The following is an 18,922-nucleotide window of genomic DNA, read 5'->3' on the forward strand; positions in this document are numbered from 1 at the left end:
ACGACATCATAAAAACAGTAAAACCAAAACAAGAAAAACAAGCTGCACCACTAAATGAGTGTAAAACAATAAATTGAAATAAAAACACAGTAAAAAAATAAATATAAAGACACAAGGGACCACACAATTTACGCAGTGCTAAAAGCAATAGAATAAAAGTGAGTCTTAAGACGAGATTTAAGACACTCCACGGTGAGGGCTGCCTGTTGAGGTGCAGAGAAAGAACGTTCTGTCCCCCCTGGTTTTACGGTTTGTCCTAGGAACCTCAAGCTGGAGCTCCTTCTCCTTCTTTATTAGAAAAAAGAACATTTAAAGTAACAATCAATATATTAAATTCCCAATGTGGAAACATGATTCCAGTAAAAGTTCTTGCTTGTCCAAGGTCAACACTAGACTTGCTTGGTGTTGTAATCTGAAAGGAGTTTCTGTACTAACATAACCTGATATGAACAGCTGTTTCTTGCTTTATGTGGACTATGCAGACGCATAGGGCCTCATCAGCCACTAGGAGGCCCCAAAGCTGAGCCCTTGCAGAGTCTACTTTTTCAGATGCCTTCCTGCTCCATCACACCTGAATCTAATGATGATGTCATCATGTAGCTCTACAGAGAGTCTGATAATGACTTACCCTCTACTTGAGCATCCCTCTTACAAAAGTTACATCTAGGCCTACTACAAGTTAAGATGTTTAATCCAAATGAGAAGTTGTGATGGCTGTGGGTAGTTTACAAGGTAAAGTGTATTAGATGGTAACACAATATTCTCTCCATGTAGTTTGGCATACTGGCACCCCCCAAACAGCAGATAGAACCGGCTGTGGGTATGAATAATTAAGTAAAAAAAATAAAAACATGGGTTTTGATGACACACAATGACCCACAGGGGTTGTTAGAGTCTCTCGCTGAAATTTAGAAAAGTCAGACATGTTTTCTCACTGTGGAGTGTGGACATGGAATTGTTAAAGGTTTAGAGAAGGATACAAGTCTCAATGTTGGCTCCTACAATGTAGCCGGTCACATCAAAGTTAATTCGGATGAATTTTCCCTGTAGGAGACAGAGCACAGGCATCATCAAGGATGTTGTAATGAAAAGCTTTTACACACAATCGGTAACTAAATTGTAGAATCCTCCTCAGAACCAGCTATCTGTAACGTTGAGCTAACATACTTATTCCTCATGGGCTTTATAGATTTTTATAGACTTTTTAATGACATTTTACTTGTTAGAATATGATAATTTGAACTCTTTTTATATGATGAGACAATATGAAGAATACAGCAAAACATACACGCCAGGACAACAGTCTTGAGTATTGCAGGATATAAGTTTATTTATTTTACCAATAGAAATTCTTTGTTTTGGGCATGTCAGGGATTATAATCTTGCATCAGAGTGAAGCTTAACCTTTAAAGAAGTATAAAAGCCTTTTTCATGAAATTACATTATAACAGACATGAAAAAAAATGACTCAACAAGCACCGCTAATGGATAAGTAGCTTGCTAGCTAGCTCTTTGTTTACAATAAAAAAAAAAAAATGCTCCAAAACACATTTTTGGGATGTAGGCCTACTTAAACTTTAATATAACAATAAATTATGTGTTTATGAACATTTTCATTTACCCACTTAGGGGATGAAAAGAGTATTGCACTGTTAAAACATCGCTATTGTTTTTCAGTAAGACTTTATTTATTTATTTTTTAATGCTAAAATGCTAAACTGTAAGTAGCTGTTTTAGCATTGAAGAGGCAGAAAAAGGTTCTCGGGAGGATAAAGAATAAGCAATAGATGAGCTAGCGCACACATTAACTCACAAATCGAGAAGAGTTGTCATTTTTGATGGTCTTAGCATTTCCAAAGGCCTCCAGAATTGGATTAGCCTGCAGGAGCTGCTTCTCTAGCTCCCCCTGGAGAGGACAGACACACAAAGACTGGAACCAATGCATAACAGAGCTGGAGTTTTGGTGCATTGGATGATTCAATAGGCCATAGAGTGGGAATCGTTCTGGGAATTGTAATTCCAATATCATATCTAAAAGAAAATGAGTGGGTTCCCATATTTAGACAAATTTAAGCACAACTTCTGAAATATATGTAGATGGTGGTCCATGGAACTGAACTATTTTTCTAAAACCAATATATCTAAAACCAATATATCATATATGATCTTTTAACTATGTCGATCTTGGGAGAAATCATTTAAACGAGACAAAGCTGTTGTTGAGTATTATAAAAGGGGGGTCATCATGGGTCAGATAGTTCACCATCTCTGACGAATCCCTGTAAATTCGTAACATGCAGCGTTTCCCCAAATTAAAAGGATTCAGTCATAAATATCTTCCTGGAGATGTGATTTGCTTCCAGCGTGACCGCAGAGCCTCGGGTGAAGCTGGGTGATGGTGTGTAAATCAGGCAGACACTCTGTCATTCTGCATCCAGTTAATCCCTCTGATCAAAGGCGTAACGTATCAGCCTGAATCTGTCAGACCGCTAACCAAACTGGACCTTAGAACCTACTCCCTTCCATGACTTGTACATGAGCTAAAACCAGGTGGAGGAGGTGGAGGGTAAAGGTTGAATCAGTGTGTTTGCATTTTAAACAACATTTTTGCATTATATATATATATATATATATATATATATATATATGTATATGTATATAGATAATATTTATCTACATAAGTTGTAATCATTTTGAGAAAAAATTTTCCCTCAGTTTTTTTAAAATTTATTTTTTATATTTTAAGAAAAAAATAGAAATTATATTAAAAAAACTACATGTGAACGAAAACTAAATCCTTCAGACAACTGATTGCTTTGATGTGTCCTTATGAGCAATCAGCAGACGCCTCTGAGGAAGACTGACAGTTGGCAGTATAAACATTTCAGGAGATCAAAGTAAATTTCAAAATAAATTTCCTGAAAAAAGTTGTTTGAATAAATGAAACATTAACATATTATTTCAAAAAAGAAAACAAAATGACTTCATCTCTCCTTAAAACTAAAATGCAATCTTTGTAAATCTGAACATTTATCAAGTGTTTTAGATTTTTAAATTACTTTTTTAATCTCTGAGTAAAAATCCGGGCTTTGATGATTGACTAAAGAAATGTATTATTTAATGAACACATGGGAGAATATTATGAAAGTCACTTGCTCAATAATTAACAAATCCAAAATCTGTACATAACGCATTGTTAATAACTATTGTAAGACTCCAGCTTGATTGGAGTCTTAATTTATTTAATCTGTGGTGGAGCCCCTTCCTTACACAGAGAAGTAGGGGTGAAGGGAGGGGAAGGAGGTTGAGGCTTGTGTTTGAAAGAAAAGACTCGGAGATGTGCATGCTGCTCACACAGTGCTCATTGATCTGTGAGAGACCCTTTGATTGTCCAGGAGTTTGCGGACAGTGAAAGGGTGTCCTTTGAAAGACGATAAAACCATGAACCAGTTCAGTCGAGGTCAAACCCTGTAAAAGTGTCGGCGAGTTTGATTCTAAAATTATTTACAACATGCAGCTTAAGTCAGACAATGGTTCAAACAACTGATAGACAAAACTGATGCTGAAGAACACAGAGATTTTGTATTTTGATTGGTTGTCTCAGTGAAACTACCTTCATGCGTGTTTTCTAACCTAAGGAAGAAACACACACGCACAAACAAAAACACACTCCAGCATTCCCCTTTACTCACGTAGGCAAACTGTGATCCTGATTGTTGCTATTTGGAGGAAACGGTAATATACAAGATTAAACTGGGCAGGTTTCTACACAGCTTGTGAGGGAACAGGCTGACAGATCCAGAAATGGACTCCATGTCTTTACTCAGATACTTACAACGCTGCTGTCCTTCTTGCCTTTGTGTGAGGAAGCCACCACTGCCAGGTACTGGATCACCTTCTTGGTGTTTTCTGTCTTTCCAGCACCAGACTCTCCCCTGGAGCCCAAAAAAGAAAACATTTCTCCGTCATTAACAGTAAAAATAACAATATGGTCAACTCCAATCTCCAATTATATCTTATTGAATTAATATAAAGTCAAAGCAGTGCAAAAATGTGTTTAGCCAAAAACATAAACAACATGAAAAGCAGTGTATACCATGTAACTACAACTGTAACCAGAATTTAAAAAAACAAACAAAAATGTCAACCAATTTTTTAATATAAAAAATGGGCCAGTCATGTAATATATTACATAATGTCTACTGGTATTTATTCTTCCACACATGCAGAGGATGCTGACTTATATTTCTTTAATAAACAGGATGGAGGACGTACAGCTTGTAGAAATGTCCACTTACGTGCAAAGGATGGACTGATCCTCACGGTCTGCAGAACAGAGGAACACAAAGGTGTCAGACCTTCAGGAGGACCACATGTTAGGCATATTTATATAAATGTATAAAAATTCATGCCAGCCATGCTGAAATCTAAGTATATTATATTTTAACAAATCAAAAATGTGTACAGCAGTATCAGGTACTGTAAGATTTGCCGTCACAATGTAATTCCTGTTGTGAAGATTACAAACAAATACAATTTGTAATGAATATGAGTGAGATGAGACACTGAGTTCATGATACGATACGATGCACATTAATGGGCTTGCGATAACGATATATGATATTTTTGGAAAGAAAAAATAAATAAATGCAGTTGGAAAAATAACTTATTTGACTTTCACTCTGAACATACTTACATACTAGTATGACTTGTATAATGAAAAAATAAATAAATAAACAAACAAAAAACAACTATACCAATACCACTCGTCCCCTCGATGATACATCTTACATCTCTACGTTTTAATATAGTGATATCTTGTTCTCTACGAATCAGGCTCAGATTGACCTGAGACTTTCAACATGGCTGCTGCTTGGTTCAAAGGTGTGCAACATCAGATTTGTTTGGACTGCAATGATACCGTTAATAAATTATTTCATAAAATTGTCCACCGGGAGCGGACAATTTTATGAAATTTTTGGACTGATGACATCATCACTGTAGATTGAGCCTTTGTCAGGTGGCACAGTTGGCTGGGTTAGAGGCCCCCTGTGGGCGCACCAGAGGCAATCACTCGGTGGGCAGTGGGGCAGACGGTGTCCGACCGGGGGCACCCTGTCTCTGGTGAAGGCGCTGCGGCGGCCTGGGGCTCCATCTGTGTGTGTGTGTGTTTAATTCCGAATTAAATTAGCATTAGGATTAAATGTTTACAATGTCAGTTTAAAGAGGATTTTTAACTTTTATTCTGAATTAAAGAACCAGCCATGAAAAAGCTACATAACATCCCACTTTTCTATAGCAACACTTCCTACGGGCACTGCACTTGTTGTAATAATTGGGGGGAAAACCTAGTTCCTCCTCCCATCTTTTATAGGAGGGGCGGGGCCAACAGTGATGGTTAGTGATGCCACTGATCTAATCTCAGCTAAAAGAAAAATATAATTGCAACCGTGTTCCAACCATAGAGGGCAGTCACTCTGAAATTTTATAACTAAAAGTACTAAATTTAAATTTTTAGACTAAAATGTGAAAAGAGGGACTCGGATTATTTCATACCTAATTCTATGCAAGTATGTATTCAACAGAAAAAGTGGTTTTAAGGTGGACTAAGGACTAAGACAGTCATACTCTTAACAAACATGCTTTTTTAATACCTCTTAAGACTCACGACACCTAAATGCATATTACTCAGTTACTAATTCAGTGTTGAGATAAATAAAACCAACACATTATGACATATACTGTATGGTGATAAAGACATGTCAGTGCATGTAGTGTAATGCTTTAAACTGCATGGTAAAGGTTGGTTTAGAAAGCACAGAGACAAAAAGGCTTTCAGCACAAAACCATCCTTAAAAAGTACAAGTTCCCCTGCACAGCCTCAACCAGGGATGCTGTTTCATGACATTAGCACACACACACACACACACACACACACACACACACACACACACACACACACACACACACACACACACACACACACACACACACACACACACACACACACACACACACACACACACACACACACACACACACACACACACACACTGTAGCCTGGTCTGTAGTTGCTCTCTGTATTTCCAAATTAAGGCAGACACATTGAGCCACAAAGAGAAAGAGGAGACACACAGAGAGCATAAACACAGAGAAGTTGCCAGATTGGAAACGATAACACAACACAATTATTTATCTGTGGAAAAAAAAAAAATACATGATGCCAAATACAAATGTTAATATTAATTAATTCTTTGGTTGCTAGAGTTTAAGACGTTCGCCACCAAAACTAAAACCTGGTTAAAGAAAATAAAAATAAATATATATATATATTATATTAATTGTATATTTAGTTTTTGTTATTCTCCTTTCTGTTACACACCACGGAGCAGCATCCCAATTTCATTGTAACCACAATGACAATATAGGCTATTCTATTTTATTGTGAAACCAATTTAATCAAAGTTACAACATACACTAGCAAAAAAGTAAAATGTGTAGCCACACATTCATCAACAAACTCCTCGTGTGATTCACATTCTCCAGGACATCAAAGAAGAATGAAGCATAACTTCCCAGAACTGGGATTAAAGCCGGGGTTTTAGGAGTAATGCTTCAAAGTTCTAAGGGGTTATCTAGATATGGTGCTGTTATGCCCCACTTCTCCTCTAATATGTGTATTATTCACACTACTACATTCATTGAAGTGTATCCTGCGCCATCAGTCTCAGCTTCATGGGAAATCCCAGAATTATGTCAACAGTTACAATTCCCAGACAGCCAATTACTTTTTAAAGGGTCAGAGGTTGTTTTTACACTGGTAATGTTGGTTCATTTGATTTCAGAGTCACGTGAAGAGTTTCATCCAGAAGATTTTCATCCTTTCACCTTTTTTTCCTGATTTTGCTCATGGGCACTAAAGCCAATGAATATGATATTATATGACTGATGTAAAGATAATTGGAGACTAGTGAGATAAAACAAGATAGTTGTGGAAATGGAAATGTTGATTAAGCCATGTAAATTTATGTCTATACTCATTTGATCACTGGTATTTCTTAGACATAAGATCTTTCCTACAGTTTTTAATAAACCTAGAACATCAAACTATATGATTTTGCAGATTCCGTATTTTCAGCGTAGAACTTTTAGTGCTGTTGTTTCAAATGACCTGGACATCAGGCAATTTATCTTTCATCACCTCAGACAGATGACTAGATTTATTAACTTAATCAATAACCCTGGTACATGTCGTAATCAATAACCCTGATACATGTAAAGCTACAAGCACGATCGTGGTTCTCTGCTTCCTTCACAACGGACTGCTCCGGATTCCAAAGACCTCTTACTCTGACTCTGACTCTCTTAACTCTGGTGCTTTTCACCTACAGTTCAGAGTTCAGGGGTGGGGGTATGACCCCCCCCCACTCATTACCATTTGCTGGTCCTGTGATAACCGGCAGCATGACTTTCTTGGTCTTTGTTCTCTTCTGGTTCCTGTTCCAAGAAACATTGTCTTTGTCTTGTCGAGGTTTTTTGTTCTCCAATAATGATTCTACAAAAGCATTCAGGTGTACAGAATCTGACAGTACGTACGGTGTACATTTTAGGACATCCTCAGGTCTCAGAGTGAGATATCTGGAAAACTTTTGGCGTTTGTCAGACCAAACAGCCTCACTTGTCCAACCAAATGCACTCAGGCTTCAAAATAAAAGTCATCAGAATAAACGGCCTCAAATAATGCCACCTCAGGCCGTAAAACATGACATGAAGTTGCATTTTGTAAGAGTAATTTGAAAGCTGTTATTTTCTATTTATTTTTAAAGGTAAAGATATATCAGTGTTTCATTTAACTATGTATTTATTAATCAAACAAACACTTGGTTGATATAGCTTAACTTTAAAAAAATAAAAGGAAAGAACGTCATGTGTACTTCCCGTTCCTTCAAAATAAAATGCCGTGTCGTGTTTTATGGCCGGAAGACTTTTACTTTGAAGCCTGAGAACGGTGTATTTGACTTCGTTTGGTTTGACAAGTGAGTCTGTTTCATCTGACGGAGGTTTTGCTGAGTCATGAGTCCGTTTGGTCTGATAAATGACAGAGGTTTGCCTGACATCTCCTAAAATGAACACCGCACAGTAGGGCTTTAAGGTTTGATGTGTCACCCCATGATTTTCACTGCCCTCATCTGGCCACCCCTATGAAAACATTCTGAATCCACTGCTTCATAATCTGCGAGACACTGTTAACCTTATCTATGTATTTCACCCAGGCTAAGGTACACAGTTTTCTCGTGCAGTCCAAAAAACTAAATAAAATAGGAATAATGTGACTGAAGGGATAAATGTGTGACTTTATGTGTGTTTCTGCCATTGTAGTGTGTTTATCCGTCACTTTGTACACTGTGGCTGTTATAAAGCTGTCAATTGCTTCATGTGTGGTCTGTAAACTTATGTTCTCATTTTACACATTACAAGGCAGCTCAAATGTTTGTCAGAAACAACTGCTGCACGACTAAACCAGCGTTTTGTTTTGGTGAACGTTCCTCAACGAGTTTCTCCAAAAACGGAGAGGAATCTCCACGTCTCAGCTCGATGGGCTAGGGAAAACGTTGCAATCCAAACAGCGATCAATCCTCGCCCTCCTTTGTTTATTTGTGACACTGTGCTTACACACCACAGCTGTGACGGTAGACACAACTTCCCCTAAAACCCTCTAATGTACACACACTGTCATAACGACACAGAGGTTACACCATTAAGGCCTGATAACACATCATCTAACATAGGTAACTATAGGCAGTTCAGTTTGTCACTTTATTTTCAGATGTTTAATGCAAAATTCTTACATATTACAGTTTTTTTCATTTTTGAAGGGGAGAAAATTGTAGGCTTATTTAATCCCACCTCTTCACCAAAAGTTATTCAATGTTAATCATTTCTTAAGCTTCCCTAGTTTGTCTGGTGTGAAAGCTAATAATGATAATAATAATAATGGTATAATTATTTGAACACCAGCTTGGATCATACTAATGGGAAGTAGCTGTGAATGTTGCATACATGCAGATCAAAAACCACATCAAAAAGAGGAAACGCTTCATAAAACAGGAAGTGTTTTACAGTTCTCCACCCGTCTCTTAACCATCTTTCAATCCAGATGTGGCATCCTCTGGGAGACATGCTTATGCTATCATGAAGTAAACCACGTGAACCAGTAACCCCCCCCCCCCACACACACACACACAAAAAAAAACCCGTATTACTGCAGTTTGAGCCAAGAACAATTTACTGTAAGCACAGGCCACTGTATCAACTCATCACAAATTCCTTTAATTACCTAAGTCCCAACTGGAATGTTTGAAGTTTAAGGTTTCCTCCACTGTTTTTACAAATGTGGCCTAAAACCTTTGAAATGTCTTTATTAGAAGATCTATGCTCAACACAACACATTATTTTTCACCATATTAGTTTTATTATCTATTAAAAATGGGACTACTTTACAGTTATAGAGCCTGCGTTCCTCCATCTTGAAATCATGTGATTGATGATGTCACATGGCCCCACTGCCTGTAAACATCCCATTGTTTCCTGATTTTTAGATCATTTAGCAACTTTTTCAGTCAAAATGACAACTTGTGCTGCTTTTGGTTCCACTAAATAATCAGGAAAAGGTAAAGATGCCGATGTAACCCTCATTTAGAAAGAGAATAAAAATAAAGAAGATCTGTAACCGCAGGGGGCGACAGTTCGAACTCAATGTAGACAATGAAGCAGAGAAGAACAGCTCTCTTAAGGGACCTTTACTCCCCCTTTAAATAGTGCATGGCTGATGCTCTGATGGCTGAGGTTAGTGAGTAAATTACAGAGTTGGAACTGTCGCCCCCTGCTGTCACTGATTTTATCCTCTTTCAGTAAACAAGAGGGTTACACCTGCATCTTTAACTTTTCCTGTTTTTTTAGAGCAACCAAAAACAGCACAAGTTGCTAAAGGGGATGTTTATAGTCATTGGGGCCGTGTGACATCGTCACGTGATTTCAAGATGGCGGAACACAGGCTCTAAAACTGTAAAGTATTCCCATTTTTAAAAGTTAATAAAACGAATAATGTGTTTCTATTAAGTACATTTAAAAGATTTTAGGCCAAACAGTGGAGGATCCTTTTAAGGACTTTACATGTGAATGTAATATAACAGAGTTATACATTCACGTACAGATGCAAGTTGAATATGAGACCATTAAAGCATCCAAATAATAAACAAACACCATAAACACCAAGCAAATAAAGCTGGAAAGGTGTGAGAATCTCATGCCCTGGTAGGTTTTCTTTTTACCCTGCCTCAGTTTTTCATAAACTACTCATTTACTTTAAAACGTGCAAAAACACAGACTGAGAAGAAAGTATTTACAGCAGGAGCATCATCGTGGTTGAAAACTATCCTACCTTGCATCATGTTTCTGTAGGCGTTATCAGCAATGGAGTAGATATGAGGAGGGATCTCATGTCGTTTCTTCCCTTTGTACATGTCAATGATCTTCTCTGAGTAGATGGGCAGCATTTTATAGGGGTTCACTACCACACAGAACAGGCCAGAGTAGGTCTAAGGACAAAGGTGACAAAGACAAGTGTGGATGAGATAGATCTGCTTAGTAAGTGTAGCTACTAATGGATGAGACTGAAGGCTCAAACATACTCAGGTGGACTCCGCGCGGACTGTCCGCGCTCCTACGACCTCATGTACTCGAGCGGACTTGGAGCGGATTGTCACATAGTGGTTTCCTGTGAAATTTCCTTAAAATCCTACATTTTCCTGAATCCTTTCCCCACAATCCTACAGTTCAAAACAATCCTTTTGCGCGGCGTTTACATTTTTAGTCATGGCGTTCTACACTGACGATGAGGAAGAGGAGCTTCTCCTGTTACTTACTTTACAAAAGAGACAAATTCTTACTAATTCTACTTTTCGTACCTCTTCGGCCAGTCTTTCGTCGAAGCTCATCTCTCTTTCTCCTGTTTTGTTTCTCCACGTGGGTTAAATACAGGTCGGTGTTACAGTTAATGCGGGTCGATACATGCAGAGTAGTGTTTTGTGTGACGCCAGATATGCAGACAACTTCTGGGCGGCAGTAAAATCTGAGCTTTGCAGGTAATTGGCCTGGCGCACTCCAGTGGAGTCTGCGCAGACTCCGTTCCGCTGATGCACGGCCGAGTATGTTTGAGCCTTGAGTGTTTGACTTTAAAGACTTACGTAAATTAGTCCGGAGAAGTATCTCTCGCGTAGATTGTGCAACACGGAGGCCTCGTTCAAACAGGTGAGCTCTGCCATGTCCTCCACTTTGCTGAACTTGGGGGGGTTCATTTTTTGGATGTCATCCTTGTTGACCGTGACCTTCTTGGCGTTATCGGCCAGTTCCACCAACACCTCGTCACCGTGCTCCTCCTTGATGCTGGCGGCCTCAAAGCCATGTTTCTCTGACGGGATCCAAACCAACTTCTTGGCAGACCAATCGGCCTGAGCCATCGGGCTGTTCAGTAAGTCTTTGTCAACGAAGAGGAATTTCTCATCTTCGGTTGGGGCCTTCTTGGACATCTTGGCTTAAGGTGGACGACCAACTGTCAAACAGAATTAATGACACAAGAGTTAAAATAGGAGCTTAGAAGGCAATTATTAAATAAAACAAATAGAAAACAAAGCCTAGAACGCAAAGAATCAAAATGTAACGATCTGAGACAGGACAAGTGGTGACTCCCTCACCCAGTTCTCCTGATACCGCGCAGCTAGCAAAACATTTGACTAGTGGTGCTCGATCGGTATTTTTCAAAAATAAATAGTAAATGGTTATTATTAACTTTGTAAAAACTCTATTCCCCAAATTCCAGGAAGTTCATTTTGTCTTGTTTTTGAATAACATGTTAAGGTTTCATTTATTCAGGAAAGTTATTTTCAGAAAATTTACTCTGATCTCCTGATATAACGCGAAACATGTCAGGAGATCCAAGTACATTTCCTGAAAAAAACCTTAACATATACGTAAATCAGATTTTATTTCATTTTATCCTACATGATTAGTTGATAGCTTAAGTTGTTAATAATTACAGATAGGTAGGCTATCTATTGAGACACATTGCTAAGTCTAAGTAACATAGAGGTTACGCTAAAACAACTTTTTAAACTTGCTACCTCGATCATCTTTTATTTGATAAAATCATGGTGCATGCCTCAAAAATCATTGAGTCGATCATTTATTCCAAAAAAAACAAAATGTGAAATTGCTATTTGAAAGTTTGTTTTTACCTCCAATGTAAACACTGTTGACGTTTTTACACATTGCATTGTGGGATATGGAGTCTTGTAAACTGATGCATAGAAGTGTTTTTACTTCATTCTTACTGTGATTTCTTGCATTTATTTGCCAGACAAGGACAAAAGTGATTCTCTTGACAGAGTTTTTGCTCCAGCTTGTTCTCGAATGAAGTAAAAACATTTCTCAGGGACTCAACATCCCACAATTCATTGTAAGGAAAAGTCAACTAATGCCATATTTACGGTGGAGATAAAAAGAAATGGCAATTTCCACTTTTTACATCTTTTGTGGGGGAAAATAATCTTCGATTTATCGATCAATGGGGCAAAAACTATGATTTTATCAAATTAATAAAAATATCCACAACCTAAAACTAAACCTACCAATGGTTTTTTGCAACACAAACAACTCAATGTTTGTATAAGTCCGACAACAAGGAGACATCTATAAAACAACTAACAATAACAGAATACAGGAAGTTACAGCTTAGCAGAATGGAACTGGCTTATCAATACCCAGAGGAGAAAAAAGACTCTTTATGAGCCAAACAGGAATAAGTTGGCCAGAGAAGGTAGCATGTTGTCCTTAGTAAACAGATAAAAGCAATGCATCTATTTTTTATTTTTATGTTGGTTGTCGTTTAAATAGTGTGTATATTTCATCCATTAGGCAGTTTCAGAGTGCAGTCATTCTCACAGACCTCCGCCCCTCTTTGACCCACAGCATGCACACACACACACACACACACACACACACACACACACACACACACACACACACACACACACACACACACACACACACACACACACACACACACACACACACACACACCAAAAAGGAAAAATGCACGACTCCCCTTCCTGTTGAGGGCAGATAAAAAATGTCTAATTTAGTTTTGGACTTGACTTGTGAAGCTTGTCCATGATTTTATCAAATATAACCCTGTTATTAACACGCACTGACCTTTTAATCACACTCAGCAGGGAAGTTATTACCCAAGTGACAACATTTAGTGTTTTTATTTCATATGAATCCCACCCTCAGCCTCTCTCTCTCTCTGCTTGTGTCTCATGTGAGGAGGCTTTAGTCTCGTGCTGTGATGACCAAATAAGGGCCTCTTCTCTGGAGCTGCACTCTTTTCTACAGACCTAAACAGCAAGGCAACTGAACTCCCAAACAAAGCCCATATAGGGAATAGTATGTCTCCTGCCGGGCCTTGTCGTTTACTGCAAAATGATAACAGCGAAGGCGGACTAGCCCGGAGGATTTAACAATCGAGCTTCACACGGACATTTTTAAATGCAGCCATCACTGGTTGTGTACAAGTGAGTGGGAATCTCATGAGGAGTTTTATAAGAAATCATGAAAACTATCATTTTAGTCCAGCGAGTCAAAGAAAAGCTTGGAAATGGGTCATTCCATGTCATTTCACAAATGGCCCACTCACTTTGGTCTCTTTTTACAAGTGAAAAAACTAATAAACAATAAATGATTATATAAAACACAAAGGCAAGCTCCAATGACCTCATGTAAAGCATTTTTAATATTCACGAGTGGTGAAACAACCCAAAGTTTGGGTCCAAAATAAAAATGAAGTTGCATAAAGAAAATTGTATTACATCCCTAGAAAGAGTAACATTTATACTATCAATTAAAACAGAGATTTGCTGTTATGGGCCAATGAAAATAGTTTTTTTTTGGCTTTCAAGAGCGTGTCACCCAAGAACCAATGCATATATGTGACTAATCATTAGTGATGTGAACAGTCTATGTTCATAGCTCTAAGCTGATAAAATAACAGGGAGCTGAGACATATGCTAAGTTGTTTACTGAAGACCTAAACATGTTCGACTCAAACCCTGACCAACTTTCTTCCAATTTTGAGGGACTGTCATGACCACCAGATAGAATGTATAGCAGATATGTATTTGTATATTCTGAGAAAGTAGGTGGAACTTTATGACTGTACCAAATTTCAGTTTCCTATGTGCAGTAGTTGTTGAGATACTGGAAGCTGAAAATGGACACCGCTTCACTAAACTGGCCTTATATCAAAAAACTCCAAAAAATTTTTGACACCTGAACATTTTTTGAAAAGACATGGAATGACCCAATGCCTCAAATCTATTTTTCTTTCTTTTTGTTTGATCTTGTAAAGTAGTGTTTTTTGGATTTCACTTAAGTTTTCCGTCTGCTAACTGTGGTCTGGCTCCCCTTCCTCTGAGTGGGAACTTTATAGGGGGGAAAACAAGCCACAAAGCACCCTGAAAAAGCTTGTAAAACTCCCTTGGGATCCACCAAAACCAAACCAAACCAGCACGAAGACTATTCCAAAGTATAATCTGCATAAATATTAACTCAAGGCAGGGCCAGACACTTCCTATTTCTCTGAGTCCAGCCAGCGGAGCATAAAAGCGTAAAACAGGGATAACGGAGCAGCTGATGCTTTGACGAGCAGCTGAATTCAGAGACGTTAAATCAACAACTTAACTTTTCCAGACAGTTCCATCCCTCTCTCTCTCTAACCAAGCGAGATGCTCCTCCTCACCGCCTTAACCTTTCTCACTGGTTCATCCTAACGTGGTCAGAGGCTGTTTTGTCAACACGCTGGCCGTTCAGCCTCTGTGTTTCGCAGGTTGAAGTGGAGCTGACAGGATAACACGTTGAAACTGAAGCTTTTCGGGTTGACACGGGCAATTAGTCGCCAAATAGAGATTATTCAGCAAGATAAACGCAAACTGTTTAAAGTCTAGACCAGGGATTCTCAAACCTTTTTGGCTCTAGTACCCCCTTTCTCTTTCATTTCTGAATCCAAGTACCCCCTTTGTCCAACTACAGCATTTTGCTCAGAATACTATATAAAAACAACTATAGAGCATAATGATGCTGAATGAATGAGTGATAACACATTTTAAAGAATCTCATTTTGTAAATAAGTGGAATTAAATAGAATTTAGTACCTCCTGAATAGATTTATTTCTATAGTTTTTATCATCCTGCCAAGATCATAACTATGTTTAAAAATAAACATTATGAACATTATTTTTAAAGGTTTTGTCTGTTATTTTTCCACTTTCTCTATCTCAAGTACCCCCTGCAGTACCATCGAGTACAAAATTGAGAAATACTGGTCTACGGTAGATATGAGAAACAATATCATCACATTTTTATTCTAAGCTTAGCTGTTAATATTGCTGCTGGCCACTAAGCACATGAACTGGATTATGAAAATAAATTCAGCCATGATTGGTCTAATACATGAGGATGTTATGAGTAATAATACACAAATGACAAATTAAATTATTCTTGTTAATATCCCCCTTGAACCTCATGGATTTCTATGTTGTTTAAGGATTACATTGTGTAAACAATCAAATGGTGTGTGTTTGTTTCTCATCAGAATCATTAAGTCTGTTTCAGTTCAGATCCCTCTATAGGGACCTGCAAACCAAAACAGGATAGATGAAAATAAAACACACTGAAATAATACTTATCCTTTAAAAAAAACATTAAATCATTAAATGAGTTTTTTTGTTTTAAAATATGTGAATCGTCAATAGTTAAGAAAAAGTTTTCATCTCACTTGACAGGCAGCAGCTAAAGACGACCATATTTGGAAAACGGGAAACTCCCACGTCTCACTTCTTCTCTTTGGTTCTATACTGCACTACACAACACTGTAATATACTATAGTATTGTATAGCATACTATACTACACAACATCATACAGATTTTCACTGTAGTATTCATTCATCTGTTGACACTAAGTCATTTATTCCTTCACATTTTTTTAAAAAATATATAAGAGACTTCTATTTTAACCCTTTAAAAAAATATAGTGGTCATGACCTTTAAAACTGCAAAACTTAAAACAAATAATTTGTAATATTATTCTAAATCGTACATTTGATGTACATTTAAATTGACTTTACAAGTGTTTTTGTAATCATATAGATGAAAATGCAATTACATACACACACATATATGTAAACCCTGGTTTATTCACTGTATTCACTGGTTTATTCACTTTTATATTTGTAAACCCTGGTTTATTCACTTTTATAAATGTAAACCCTGGTTTATTCACTGTTTTCACTGGTTTATTCACTTTTATAAATGTAAACCCTGGTTTATTCACTGTTTTCACTGGTTTATTCACTTTTATATACATAAACCCCGGTTTATTCAATGTATTCACTGGTTTATTCACTTTTATATATGTAAACCCTGGTTTATTCACTGTTTTCACTAAGTTTATTCACTTTTATATACATAAACCCTGGTTTATTCACTTTTATATACATAAACCCTGGTTTATTCACTGTATTCACTGGTTTATTCACTTTTATATACACAAACCCTGGTTTATTCACTGTATTCACTGGTTTATTCACTTTTATATATGTAAACCCTGGTTTATTCACTGTTTTCACTGGTTTATTCACTTTTATATACATAAACCCTGGTTTATTCACTTTTATATTTGTAAACCCTGGTTTATTCACTGTGCTACACATCACAGTTTAGTATGTGTATGTGGCTGCACTTTGACAGTGTTTATCTTTCTTTGATGAAAGGTTTAACGACTAATGGAGCTTTTTAAATGTTGCACTAGAAACTTGCAAGCATCGCAGGTCATTGTACTGCAAGAATAGTGATCACTGTTCATTTTAAGGCCTCGTAAACACTAAAGTGTTGGAGCAGAAAACACATTTCACAGATTTTGTTGCATGAAAATTGTAGCATGTTCCGCCTTTTCTCTAATAATTAATAAAAAACCCAAATGTGTTGATGTAGAAACAGCTGGAGTGTGAGTTTAACAGGTGCATGTCATTCTGCTGAAGTCTACAAACAGTTCTACTCACAGGAGGCGAGAAAGTCTCAGTCCAAGGCAGATTTGGCTTCGGAAAGTTGGAGATTCTTGGAGCGACTGATGCCAACCAAGTACTCCACAGGCTCACAGTCCAAATGACCCCCGTCAATTTAAAAGCTTTAATGTTTAAACAGTGCACTGTAACATGAGGGTGGGGCTGCAGAGGCTGGCCCTCCTCCTCCTCCTCCTCCTCCTCCTCCTCCCCCTCTTCCTCCTCAGCATCGTCGGGCATCCTAAAGCAAAGCCAGAGGCAGCAGATAAGCACAGACCTAAACTTCATTCAATAGAGGAGGTGAATGAAGAGGTGGTGAATGGAGAAGCAAGTGATGATGATGAAGTGCTCACAGTTTAACAGCTGTGTGTTACACACTGAGCACAGAATGCAATTAATCCACAAAATACAGTACATCAACATTTTTAGTTTCCTTTTTGTCATTCACATCATTCCTGTAAGTGCGACTGTAAATTTAATCTGTGGAATTTTTATTTTATTTAAATTCAAAAAAATATTTGGATTACCTGTGTGAATCCATATCAGTGCCTTTTAAAAAATATATATATATATATATTATTGTATTTTAAGTGTAATATATTGAGTTAAACAGTAAATGCAATAAAGAAAAAGTTCAATGCAAAAGTCAACATGGTCAAATATATGTACACCGTCATGTGCAGCACACACGGAATACCAACTTCCCTTTCTACCCCGTCATAATAAGAGGAATAACATTTAGAAAGCTAGGTTTGTTTAAAGTTGCTGGACACTAATATCTTTTAATAAATAAATCCATAGTGTAGGCCTCATTGATCAATAAATCAAAGATCATATGCTTGAAAAAAAGATGTAAAAGGTTAGAATTCACACTCAAAAGTTTTTCACCCTTGCATTGCATTGTGGGATTTGGAGTCATAGAGATGAGTGCATGTGTTTTTACTTCATTCCGGCAAACACCAAAAACAAACGAGAACAAAAATGGTGTTAAGAGAATAACTGTCCTCCAAAAAATCCCAGTAAGAATGAAATAAAAACACTTCTATGTATCTGCTTATGGGACTCCACATCCCACAATGCAATGGTCGAAACCTTTCCGAAAATATCAGTGTTGACAGTGAAAATTGAAAAAAAAAAAATTGAGAGGCAATTTTGACCTTTTTCCTTTCTTTTTGGAGTAACTGTTGTTTGATTAGATATAAACTATGATTTTATCTAATAAACATTTTAGTATTCACTGGCTGTGTTTTAAACATCTTAGCAAAGTACTACTCATTGTCTGACATCAAAGTTAGTATGTAGTGTGTTCACATCAAAGATTGAGTACGTGAGAAATACCCAGATGTACAGTATACTGTATGGGGACAGTTTTTAAGTATGCACGGTGATCAACCATCCCATGATGCATTGCGAGCAGAATGTAAAATGGTCCTGGAACTGGTGTCATGGTCTGAGTTTACCTCTTCCTGAGATCAATTATGGGCATGCCCACTACCAGAAAATGAATTTTTGCTAGTTCTGCTGTGAAAATTCAATCTCAAAGCTAATGTTAAATGACTCTTTAATTACTTTTTAAGAACGTATTCTTCCTTTCACTGATTTCCCATTTCTCAGTACGAATAGGAATAATTTATTCTCCATAAGAACATGATTATAATATACATTGCAATAAATAACAGCTAACCTTACTTATAACTTTACAGTAATAAGCTGTTGTATTCATTGTTTATTATAATATTATTTTATTATAC

At 37.3% G+C, this 18,922-nt stretch overlaps 1 protein-coding gene across 3 annotated transcripts in view; it reads right to left on the reverse strand.

The window, feature by feature from the left end:
• LOC114465101 (myosin-11-like) overlaps positions 1 to 17,284 on the reverse strand; it is a 35,648-nt gene extending 18,364 nt beyond the window's left edge. For 2 of the 3 annotated variants that reach the window (XM_028449889.1, XM_028449907.1), the window contains exons 1-8: positions 17,172 to 17,284; positions 11,247 to 11,611; positions 10,442 to 10,598; positions 4,299 to 4,326; positions 3,836 to 3,935; positions 3,693 to 3,719; positions 1,814 to 1,906; positions 981 to 1,044 (exon numbers count right to left, since the gene is read on the reverse strand). In XM_028449889.1, coding sequence (XP_028305690.1) covers positions 981 to 1,044; positions 1,814 to 1,906; positions 3,693 to 3,719; positions 3,836 to 3,935; positions 4,299 to 4,326; positions 10,442 to 10,598; positions 11,247 to 11,588 — 811 coding nt within the window. In that variant the 5' untranslated portion in view covers positions 11,589 to 11,611; positions 17,172 to 17,284. The remainder of the gene's footprint in view (positions 1 to 980; positions 1,045 to 1,813; positions 1,907 to 3,692; positions 3,720 to 3,835; positions 3,936 to 4,298; positions 4,327 to 10,441; positions 10,599 to 11,246; positions 11,612 to 17,171) is intronic. The other variant, XM_028449898.1, reaches the window with a different exon arrangement.
• Positions 17,285 to 18,922: the final 1,638 nt, after the last annotated feature.

The sequence above is a fragment of the Gouania willdenowi genome, chromosome 1 (genome assembly GCF_900634775.1).
Source record: "Gouania willdenowi chromosome 1, fGouWil2.1, whole genome shotgun sequence".
In the NCBI taxonomy this organism is placed as follows: Eukaryota; Metazoa; Chordata; class Actinopteri; order Blenniiformes; family Gobiesocidae; genus Gouania; species Gouania willdenowi.